Source organism: Entelurus aequoreus, linkage group LG27, assembly GCF_033978785.1.
Source record: "Entelurus aequoreus isolate RoL-2023_Sb linkage group LG27, RoL_Eaeq_v1.1, whole genome shotgun sequence".
Taxonomy (NCBI): domain Eukaryota; kingdom Metazoa; phylum Chordata; class Actinopteri; order Syngnathiformes; family Syngnathidae; genus Entelurus; species Entelurus aequoreus.
Window position 1 is genome coordinate 3,237,370 of NC_084757.1, and position 12,500 is coordinate 3,249,869.

The following is a 12,500-nucleotide window of genomic DNA, read 5'->3' on the forward strand; positions in this document are numbered from 1 at the left end:
ACACAACATTTGGTACACCCGCACCAACAACTGTCCCGATAAATACTGCTACTGTAATAATAATAACAATACTGTAATAATAGAGTTCATCAACATGGTGCTGACATCGGAACCTAATATTCTGACTAGGGATGTAACGATATAAACATTTCATATCAGTTATTATCGTGGTATTGTTGAATGTTCTCAAAGTACCGAAATCTTTTAACCAAGTTTTTTTAATAACCAAAATAAAGTTAGAAAAGCCTACATTTTGCATGTTTTGTGTTTCTTATGCTTCACTGATAATGCTTTAGTTAGGGATATGCAGTCGTGATATTAACACATTATTATGCCTAATTTGGACAACCAGGTATGGTGAAGATAAGGTACTTTTTAAAAAAAATAATAAAATAAGATAACTAAATTAAAAACATTTTCTTGAATAAAAAAGAAAGTAAAACAATATAAAAACAGTTACATAGAAACTAGTAATGAATGAAAATGAGTAAAATTAACTGTTAAAGGTTAGTACTATTAGTGGACCAGCAGCACGCACAATCATGTGTGCTTACGGACTGTATCCCTTGCAGACTGTATTGATATATATTGATATATAATGTAGGAAGCAGAATATTGATAACAGACAGAATTGTGTTTATATACGTTTAGATTGGGGTATTTTGTTTTTAATGGGGAAGGGCGTTATTTTCATGTTAGCGTTTGAGCTAGCGCCAGTAAGTGCGTGAGTTTATCAATGTACAGTTATCAATTTTTCCATCATTTTGATTAAAATCGGTAACAATATATCTTAGTTGTTCAGACAGTAATGTGTTTATATAAGTTTAGATTGGGGTATGTGGGTTCTTAATGGGGCAAGACGTTATTGTCTCTTGTTTTCATGTTAGCATTGAAGCTAACACCAGTTAGTGCGTGAGTTTATCAAAGAGCAGTTATCAATTTTTTCATCATTTTAATTTAAAAAGTTAATAATACACCTTAGTTGTTCAGACAGTAATGTGTTTATATACGTTTAGATTGGGGTATCTGGGTTCTTAATGGGGCAAGACGTTAATGTCTCTTGTTTTCATGTTAGCTTTTAAGCTAGCGGCAGTCAGTGCGTGAGTTTATCAATTTTTTCATCATTTTGATTTAAAAAGGTAATAATACACCTTAGTTGTTCAGACACTAATGTGTTTATATACATTTAGATTGGGGTATCTGGGTTCTTAATAGGGCAAGATGTTAATTTCTCTTGTTTTCATGTTAGCATTTAAGCTAGCGCCTGTCAGCGCGTGAGTTTATACATTTTTTCATCATTATGATTTTAAAAGGGTAATAATACACCTTAGTTGTTCAGACAGTAATGTGTTTATATACGTTTAGATTGGGGTATTTGGGTTCTTAATGGGGCAAGACGTTAATTTCTCTTGTTTTCATGTTAGCATTTAAGCTAGCGGCAGTCAGCGCGCGAGTTTATCAATTTTTTCATCATTTTGATTTTAAAAGGGTAATAATACACCTTAGTTGTTCAGACAGTAATGTGTTTATATACGTTTAGATTGGGGTATTTTGGTTCTTAATGGGGCAAGATGTTAATTTCTCTTGTTTTCATGTTAGCATTTAAGCTAGCGCCAGTCAGCGCGTGAGTTTATACATTTTTTCATCATTATGATTTTAAAAGGGTAATAATACACCTTAGTTGTTCAGACAGTAATGTGTTTATATACGTTTAGATTGGGGTATTTGGGTTCTTAATGGGGCCAAGACGTTAATGTCTCTTGTTTTCATGTTAGCATTTAAGCTAGCGCCAGTCAGTGCGTGAGTTTATCAAATTTTTCATAATTTTAATTTAAAAAGTTAATAATACACCTTAGTTGTTCAGACACTAATGTGTTTATATACGTTTAGATTGGGGTATTTGGGTTCTTAATGGGGCAAGACGTTAATGTCTCTTGCTTTCATGTTAGCATTTAAGCTAACACCAGTCAGTGCGTGAGTTTATCAATTTTTTCATCATTATTATTTTAAAAGGGTAATAATACACCTTAGTTGTTTAGACACTAATGTGTTTATATACGTTTAGATTGGGGTATCTGGGTTCTTAATGGGGCAAGACGTTAATGTCTCTTGTTTTCATGTTAGCATTTAAGCTAGCGCCAGTCAGTGCGTGAGTTTATCAATTTTTTCATCATTATGATTTTAAAAGGGTAATAATACACCTTAGTTGTTCAGACAGTAATGTGTTTATATACGTTTAGATTGGGGTATCTGGGTTCTTAATGGGGCAAGACGTTAATGTCTCTTGTTTTCATGTTAGCTTTTAAGCTAGCGGCAGTCAGTGCGTGAGTTTATCAATTTTTTCATCATTTTGATTTAAAAAGGTAATAATACACCTTAGTTGTTCAGACAGTAATGTGTTTATATACGTTTAGATTGGGGTATTTTGGTTCTTAATGGGGCAAGATGTTAATTTATCTTGTTTTCATGTTAGCATTTAAGCTAGTGCCAGTCAGCGCGTGAGTTTATAAATTTTTTCATCATTATGATTTTAAAAGGGTAATAATACACCTTAGTTGTTCAGACAGTAATGTGTTTATATACGTTTAGATTGGGGTATTTGGGTTCTTAATGGGGCAAGACGTTAATTTCTCTTGTTTTCATGTTAGCATTTAAGCTAGCGGCAGTCAGCGCGTGAGTTTATCAATTTTTTCATCATTTTAATTCAAAAAGGTAATAATACACCTTAATTGTTCAGACAGTAATGTGTTTATACGTTTAGATTGGGGTATTTGGGTTCTTAATGGGGCAAGACGTTAATGACTCTTGTTTTCATGTTAGCATTTAAGCTAGCGGCAGTCAGTGAGCGAGTTTATCAATTTTTTCATCATTTTGATTTAAAAAGGTAATAATACACCTTAGTTGTTCAGACAGTAATGTGTTTATATACGTTTAGATTGGGGTATTTGGGTTCTTAATGGGGCAAGACGTTAATGTCTCTTGCTTTCATGTTAGCATTTAAGCTAACACCAGTCAGTGCGTGAGTTTATCAATTTTTTCATCATTTTAATTCAAAAAGGTAATAATACACCTTAATTGTTCAGACAGTAATGTGTTTATACGTTTAGATTGGGGTATTTTGGTTTTTAATGGGGCAAGACGTTAATGTCTCTTGTTTTCATGTTAGCATTTAAGCTAGCGCCAGTCAGTGCGTGAGTTTATCAATTTTTTCATCATTTTAATTTAAAAAGTTAATAATACACCTTAGTTGTTCAGACAGTAATGTGTTTATATACGTTTAGATTGGGGTATTTGGGTTCTTAATGGGGCAAGACGTTAATGACTCTTGTTTTCATGTTAGCATTTAAGCTAGCGGCAGTCAGTGAGCGAGTTTATCAATTTTTTCATCATTTTGATTTAAAAAGGTAATAATACACCTTAGTTGTTCAGACACTAATGTGTTTATACGTTTAGATTGGGGTATTTTGGTTCTTAATGGGGCAAGATGTTAATGACTCTTGTTTTCATGTTAGCATTTAAGCTAGCGCCAGTCAGTGCGTGAGTTTATCAATTTTTTCATCATTTTAATTTAAAAAGTTAATAATACACCTTAGTTGTTCAGACAGTAATGTGTTTATATGCGTTTAGATTGGGGTATTTGGGTTCTTAATGGGGCAAGACTTTAATGTCTCTTGTTTTCATGTTAGCATTTAAGCTAGCGGCAGTCAGTGCGCGAGTTTATCAATTTTATCATCATTTTAATTTAAAAAGGTAATAATACACCTTAGTTGTTCAGACAGTAATGTGTTTATATACGTTTAGATTGGGGTATTTGGGTTCTTAATGGGGCAAGACTTTAATGTCTCTTGTTTTCATGTTAGCATTTAAGCTAGCGCCAGTCAGTGCGTGAGTTTATCAATTTTTTCATCATTTTGATTTAAAAAGGTAATAATACACCTTAGTTGTTCAGACAGAAATGTGTTTATATACGTTTAGATTGGGGTATTTGGGTTCTTAATGGGGCAAGACATTAATGTCTCTTGTTTTCATGTTAGCATTTAAGCTAGCGCCAGTCAGCGCGTGAGTTTATCAATTTTTTCATCATTATTATTTTAAAAGGGTAATAATACACCTTAGTTGTTCAGACACTAATGTGTTTATATACGTTTAGATTGGGGTATTTGGGTTCTTAATGGGGCAAGACGTTAATGGTTCTTGCTTTCATGTTAGCATTTAAGCTAGCGCCAGTCAGCGCGTGAGTTTATCAATTTTTTCATCATTATGATTTTAAAAGGGTAATAATACACCTTAGTTGTTCAGACAGTAATGTGTTTATATACGTTTAGATTGGGGTATCTGGGTTCTTAATGGGGAAAGACGTTCATGTCTCTTGTTTTCGCTAGTTTATCAAAGTGCAGTTATCAATCGGTTATTTTGCATCATTTTGATTTAAAAGAGCTACTAAATATATTAGTCGTTTCTTTGGGGTTTTATCGTTACATCCCTAATCGTGACCTTACTGACACACGTCAGCGGGCTGCAGTACCTTTGTCTCTCGGGCGGGTGTACCTAATGAAGTGTCCGCTGTGTGCGCTTCCAACGCTGGCGCCCTTGCGGCGGCGAGCCTGCCGTGATCAAAGAGTGAACAAAGGAGAAGATGCGTCAGTGTCGATTTAATGAGCTCGTTTCTAGAAAGGTTTCACCTGAGTGTTCTTGTGGGCCGACATGATTTGCATATGGATATTAATAACAATAAGAATATGTACACGGTAAGAAAAGGTTCACTCCACTTCCATTGTCTGGACGGCCTCGGGCGCCTCCTCCACCTTGACGCCGGTGATGGCGTGCTGCGCCAGGACGTAGTTGACCACCTGCATGATGCCCTGATCCGACAGCACCGCGCCGTCGGCCACCTGCACCGCCTCCACGGCGTCCATGGCCTCCACCGTCTCCTCGGTGATGAGCACCGTCTCTATCTCCTCGGAGGGCGGCGGCTGGGCGAGGCGCAGCTCGGGCGGCAGGTCGGCGGGCAGGATGCTGACGGCGTGCTCCACCTGCGTGCCCTGGTTGTGGAACTGCAGCGTGTCCTTCTCCAGCATGATCTTGCCCGGCAGGCTGTCCACGTGGTGCTTGGTCATGTGGCGGCGCAGCGTGCGGGCGTCGATGTGGCCCTCCTGGCAGACGGGGCACACGTACGGACGCTCGCCCGTGTGCGTGCGCACGTGGCGCTTGAGGGAGCGGGCGTCGGCCCACGCCACGCCGCACGTCACGCACTCGAAGGGCTTTATTCCTGGAAAGGGGTTCACATTTGATCCCAAAACTGAAATGTTGAATTGACAAAAATCTGGATGGACCAAATATTAAAATAACATTTCATAATTACACATTTATAGGACCAAACTTATTTATTTTCATTATTTTTAACTGTACTTTATGCACACTTTTCTTCAAGGCAGCTTTTTATGTTTTCAAAACACCGTCGTAGCCAGGCTGGCATTTCAGGTGGTCGATGTGTTAAAGTGTGACAACTGTTTTCCCGCCATGTTTGTTTAGACCAGGGGTCACCAACCTTTTTGAAAGCAAGAGCTACTTCTTGGGTACTGATTAATGCGAAGGGCTACCAGTTTGATACACACGTAAATAAATTGCCAGAAATAGCCAATTTGCTCAATTTACCTTTAACTCTATGTTATTATTAATAATTAATGATAATTACACTTAATTGAACGGTTTAAAAGAGGAGAAAACACGAAAAAAAATGACAATTAAATTTTGAAACATAGTTTATCTTCAATTTCGACTCTTTAAAATTCAAAATTCAACCGAAAAAAAGAAGAGAAAAACTAGCTAATTCGAATCTTTTTTTAAAAATTTAAAAATAATTTATGGATCATCATTACTAATTTTTCCTGATTAAGATTAATTTTAGAATTTTGATGACATGTTTTAAATAGGTTAAAATCCAATCTGCACTTTGTTAGAATATATAACAAATTGGACCAAGCTATATTTCTAACAAAGACAAATCATTATTTCTTCTAGATTTTCCAGAATAAGGCTGAAACGACGCGTCGACGTAGTCGACGTCATCGGTTACGTAAATACGTCGACGCCGTTTTTGTGCGTCGACGCGTCGCATAATGACGTCACACTACCGTCATGGCGAAGCGCAAAGCACACGATCAAAGAAGACGATGCGAGCGGTGCGAGCGAGGGGGGAAAAGCATGCCAAAAGTGGTCAAAAGTGTGGGAGTATTTCAATAAACGGCCTAATAATGTTGTTGTATGCACACTGTGTCGAGCGGAAATGGCCTATCATAGCAGCACAACGGCTATGAACGAACATTTGAAAAGAAAACCATCAACTAGTCAATCGTCCGCGCGAGCATACGTTGTCATCATTACACAAAAACATGAATGTGTCATTTGTATCTGCTAGGGGTGTAACGGTACGTGTTTTGTATTGAACCGTTTCGGTTCGGGGCTTTCGGTTCGGTACGGGGGTGTACCGAACGAGTTTCTAAGCTAAAGCTAAAGTCTTAACAAGCTGCTTTGCTCCTTCTGCCTCTGTCTCAGCACGCAGCATTGTCCCACCCACACAACCATCTGATTGGTACACACGCAGCATTGTCCCACTCCCACAACCATCTGATTGGTACACACGCAGCATTGTCCCACCCACACAACCATCTGATTGGTACACACGCAGCATTATCAGCCAATCAGCAGTGCGTATTCAGAGCGCATGTAGTCGGCGCTTCAGCGTGGAGCAGATAGGTGTTTAGCAGGTGAGCATCAGGCAGCGGACTCTCCCCAAATGATAATAAACACCTCCCAGTCAACTACTAGTAACATCACTATGAGCCCGTTGACCTTCTAGAAACTTAAACTGCAGCTCAGCTCGCTCGCAATCCTGGCTTGAGGTGAAGGCTAATTAGCTCTCAGTTCCAGCCACATCGACCCCTTCTGAGCGCCTATTTTCAGCTGCTGGGAATATTATAAACAAGAAAAGAACCAAAGCATGTAGACATGCTAACCTTTCTTCATTACAACTGTTAGACACTCACTGGAATGAGTAGAATTGGTTATTGTGTACTGTGTTGGACTGGATGTTTATTTTGCACATTTTAAAAGCAATACTTAATGTTTACAGTGCTCCAGAATATTTAGATTGGCACTTTTTTGTATTGGATGTTTATCTTTATTTTTGCACATTTTAGCAAATAAGCAATACTTTCCCTTTTGTTGAAATGTTTACACTGTTGTTACAGAATATTTCGTTTTGCACTTTTTTGTATTGGATGTTTATCTTTATTTTTGCACATTTTAAAGCAAAATAAGCAATACTTTTACTTTTGAAATGCTTATACTATTGCAGAATATTAAGATTTGCACTGGATGTTGACTTTTATATTTGCACATTAAAAAGCAAATAAGCTACTTTTAATTTTGTTAAATGTTAAAAGTTTTAAATGTTTACATTGTTACAGAATATTTAGTCATGTTGTTGTCAATGTTGACTGAGTGGCCATACTTCTTTTTTTTGTAAATAAAAGCCATGCCTTTTGAAAAAACGGGCCTACATTTATTTTTTCATCTTCATTTTGAATAAAAAAATAATCGGCAAAAGGAAAAAATAATCTATAGATTAATCGAAGAAAAAAAATCTATAGATTAACCGATTAATCGAAAAAATAATCTATAGATTAATCGATAGAAAAATAATCGTTAGCTGCAGCCCAAACATTTTAAAAGAAATTCAAAAGACTTTGAAATAAGATTTAAATTTGATTCTACAGATTTTCTAGATTTGCCGGAATAATTTTTTTGAATTTTAATCATAATAAGTTTGAAGAAATATTTCACAAATATTCTTCGTCGAAAAAACAGAAGCTAAAATGAAGAATTCAATTAAAATTTATTTATTATTCTTTACAATAAAAAAAATAAATTTACTTGAACATTGATTTAAATTGTCAGGAAAGAAGAGGAAGGAATTTAAAAGGTAAAAAGGTATATGTGTTTAAAAATCCTAAAATCATTTTTAAGGTTATATTTTTTCTCTAAAATTGTCTTTCTGAAAGTTATAAGAAGCAAAGTAAAAAAATTAATGAATTTATCTAAACAAGTGAAGACCAAGTCTTTAAAATATTTTCTTGGATTTTCAAATTTTATTTGAGTTTTGTCTTTCTTAGAATTAAAAATGTCGAGCAAAGCGAGACCAGCTTGCTAGTAAATAAATAAAATTTCAAAAATAGAGGCAGCTCACTGGTAAGTGCTGCTATTTGAGCTATTTTTAGAACAGGCCATCGGGCTACTCATCTGGTCCTTACGGGCTACCTGGTGCCCGCGGGCACCGCGTTGGTGACCCCTGGTTTAGACTCACAACAAGGCCGCTTAAGGAGAAAAAGAGGGCTTAATTTGCTCACCCTAAGCCGCCTACAGCACAATAGGTCATCTCGCCTCACTGGAGCATGTTTTCTTTGAAAATGGGCTATTTTTTAAATCTCATTTTATTGATATTTATTTGTTTACTCTGATGTTTTATAAAAATGCTTCTCCATTTTCACAATGATTAACTACTTTTTATTCAAATTATTTTTTTATTAATTAGTACTTTAACTCATTGAAGTACTTTATACTCATTAAGTGTTTTTACTCAAGTTGTTTTATTCTTTAAAATCATTTAAAAAATGTTGTTCATTTAAAAATAATTGTCACTTTAAAAAAGACTTTTTACTCGGAAGCGGTTTTTACCCGTTAAAAAATTGTTCCTCCATAGGAATAGTCATTTTCCACTCATAGTACTTTTCGCACAAAAGGTCATTTTTACTAAGAAGTATTTTTTACTTAAATAAAGTACTTCTTGTTCATTAAAATAATTTGTATTCATTAAATATGCTCATTAAAAAGACTTTACACTTATTAAAAGTATTTTTGTTCATTAAAAGCACTTCACTCAAAGTAATTTTTACTCATTAAAAGTAGTTTTTACCCATTACATTATGTTATACTTGAAAAGTACTTTCCACTCATACTTTTCGTACAAAAGCATTTTTTACTCATTAAAACTACTTTTTACTCAAAAGTATTTTTACTCATTAGAAGTTGTTTTCAGTCAAAGTAAATTTCACTCATTAAAATGATTTGTACTTATTAAAAGTACTTCTCACTTATAAATTAATTTCCATTCATTACAAGTACTTTAATGAGTGAACAGTACTTCTCTCTTTAAAAGTACTTTCACTCATTAGTTCTTTTTCATATTATTTTCTTATCTTTGTCTATTTTCTTATCTTTTATTATTTCATTTTATGTGATGTATATTATTTGATGAATGTTTTTATTTACACCGTACTCACTGATTGAGAAACAAACTGGGTAAGTGAAAATGACAATAAATATCTTTGACCTTTGACCTCGATTCAATGTGATTCCGATTGATTCAGAATCGATTCTTGATTGAACGCGATTTTCAATGCAAACTGATTCTGGCAATACACTATTTGGTACAAGAATTAAAATAAAACGTCTTACTAATTTCCCTGCTGACATATTTTTTAAATCCATTCTTGAAAATGATTCAAAATTGTAATAAATCGCTACTTAGTATCGTCTATATACTGATTCTATACTTGGTATCGTTAGTGTAGATATTTGTATCGATCCACACACCTTTCTTTCTCAAAGCTCTAGCTTGTGTGTTGAATCACGTCCTCCAGTGACAAGTATACTTGTAAGAAATGGAGGTGAGGATTGCCGACTTAGCACTGTGGAGGGATGTTAGCCGCTAGGAAAAATGCTACATTGCGTTGAGGATGATCAACATGTATTATTACGATTTAACCTTTGTATTAAAATAGCTATTTTTGGCCAAGGGTTTACCCTAAACTGCCAAGATACCTGTGGCGGAGGGGGCGTGGCTATGGGCGTGGTCACCATGACGTCATCGAGTAATTTGCTGTATGATTTTCTTTAAAAAGGCTCAAAAATGTGTAAATACATTTAAAACAAATCTGTTATAATTACTAATAACTAGAGATGTCGGGTATCGGTTTTTTTTATTTATTTATTTTTTTAAATTAAATCCACATAAAAAACACAAGATACACTTACAATTAGTGCACCAACCCAAAAAACCTCCCTCCCCCATTTACACTCATTCACACAAAAGGGTTGTTTCTTTCTGTTATTAATATTCTGCTTCCTACATTATATATTAATATATATCAATACAGTCTGCAAGGGATACAGTCCGTAAGCACACATGATTGTGCGGTGCTGCTGGTCCACTAATAGTACTAACCTTTAACACTTCATTTTACTAATTTTCATTAATTACTAGTTTCTATGTAACTGTTTTATATTGTTTTACTTTCTTTTTTATTCAAGAAAATGTTTTTAATTTATTTATCTTATTTTATTTTATTCATTTTTTTAAAAAGTACCTTATCTTCACCATACCTGGTTGTCCAAATTAGGCATAATAATGTGTTAATTCCACGACTGTATATATCGGTTGATATCGGTATCGGTTGATATCGGTATCGGTAATTAAAGAGTTGGACAATATCGGCATATCGGATATCGGCAAAAAGCCATTATCGGACATCCCTAATTATTATATAATCTGAAATATTCCACTTAAAAATTTTATTGTGTGAAAATATAGCATATTTGGTATTTTTTCCATAAAAAAACAGGGTTTTCTTTGACAACAAGAGCATACAACTTAAATCTTTAAAACCGTTATATTGACAGATGTTGATCTAGAGATTTAAAACTTGAATAATAATAAAAATAATAATACTGAATAATGACACATTTTTTATATTTTTTTGACCAAAACCCTTTGGGGTCCCCGGGATCAAGCCTGAGTGGAGGCCTAAATGTATATTTAGGGTCCGCCTGTAACCTGTATAAAGGACTCCCTGTGGGAGTCCTTTATACAGGTTACAAAGGAACCTATTGAATTTGTAATGTTTATTATTATTATTCCGCCGCCACAAAAAAACGCTAATTTGACCCACTTAACATGCTTCAAAACTCACCAAATTTGACACACACATCAGGACCAAAAAAATCAAAAAAACCAAACCCCAAAAGTCAAAATTGCGCTCTAGCGCCCCCTAGGAAAAAACAAAAACAAACTGCCTGTAACTCCCACTAGGAAGGTCGTAGAGACATGAAACAAAAACCTGTATGTAGGTCTCACTTAGACCTACAATTCATAATGACACATCCTCGGGCAAAAACCAACAGGAAGTTGGCAATTTCCCATTTAAGACAAAAATGTACTAAAATCATTTTTGCCTCTTTGACCTCTAATTTGACCCCCTTAAAATACTTCAAAACTCACCAAAATTCTCACACACATCGGGACTGGTGGAAATTGCGATCTAATAAAAAAACCGAACCCCAAAACTCAAAAATTGCACGCAATTTTTGAATAAAACAGAGACAAAACTGCTTTTTAGAGGAAAACTCAGACAAAACTGCTTGTAACTTCCGGTAGGAACGTCTTAGAGACATGAAACAAATACCTCTATGTAGGTCTCACCTAGACCTACATTTCTCAGATTGACATCCTTCAGCAAAAATCAACAGGAAGTTTGCTATCCCTCCTTCAAAAACAAAATTGTTGTTAAAACCGGTCACCAAACATCAAACATTATCTCCTCCGAGTGCGTTTGTCGTTTCGGCTTCAAACTGCTACAGGAGAGAGATTGAACCCTTCTGATTAAAAGTTGTGGACGGCGTTTTGATACGTGCTACCGTTTTGATGTTACGAGCCTTCAAAGACCCGCAGCACTAAAGCTGCTCCGCTGCTGTTGTTTTAAGATGGCTGCTTAAAAGCAGAAAGCACCAGCGTGAGCACAGAACGCAGAGAAGGTAGGTACACTACACAAAAGTATCTAGCTCCCAGTACGAATATCGTAGAGACACGAAACAAACTAGAAGTATAACATAGTATAGTAGAAGTGAAGACAGGAAGTTACCTTGATGAGTGTTCATGTGACGCCGGTACTCCCTGAGCTGGACAAACTTCCTGCCACAATGCTCGCAGTGGCGCTCCAGGTTCTGTTTGACGCGGCCTTTCTTGCCATGCGTGGCCTTTTTCACGTGCCTCCTGAAGAGCGCTTTCTCCAGGAACTCCTTCCCGCACACGTTACACCTGAAGAGAAGAGGGCGTGACGTTTTGGCGCGTGTTCGATGCGGGCGGCGGCGTTACGCCACTCACTTGTACGGCTCCACCACGCTGTGCGACTTGACGTGCGAGTACCAGTCCTTCTTCCAGCTGTAGCACTTCCCACACACCTCGCACTGGAAGGGCTTGAGGACCAAGTGCTTGTTCATGTGCTGCTGCAGGTCTTTGGCCTCGAAGAAGCGCTTGTCGCAGCTGCCAAAAACAGTCCGTCAGGGGCGTTATTGGCAAGGAGGCGGGGCCAGGAGGGACGCCAAACTCACCGGGAACAAGCGAACGCCCGCACGTCCGGTTTAGGTTTGTGCTTCTTTAGGTG

General features: G+C 36.3%; 1 protein-coding gene across 1 annotated transcript in view; it reads right to left on the reverse strand.

Moving 5' to 3' along the window:
- Window positions 1–4,632: 4,632 nt before the first annotated feature.
- The window catches only part of zbtb11 (zinc finger and BTB domain containing 11), a 30,503-nt gene continuing 22,635 nt past the window's right edge, over window positions 4,633–12,500 (reverse strand). The window contains exons 7-10 of the mRNA XM_062038614.1: window positions 12,448–12,500; window positions 12,221–12,379; window positions 11,979–12,154; window positions 4,633–5,269 (exon numbers count right to left, since the gene is read on the reverse strand). The exon at window positions 12,448–12,500 is cut by the window's right edge and continues 65 nt beyond it. Coding sequence (XP_061894598.1) covers window positions 4,761–5,269; window positions 11,979–12,154; window positions 12,221–12,379; window positions 12,448–12,500 — 897 coding nt within the window. The 3' untranslated portion in view covers window positions 4,633–4,760. The remainder of the gene's footprint in view (window positions 5,270–11,978; window positions 12,155–12,220; window positions 12,380–12,447) is intronic.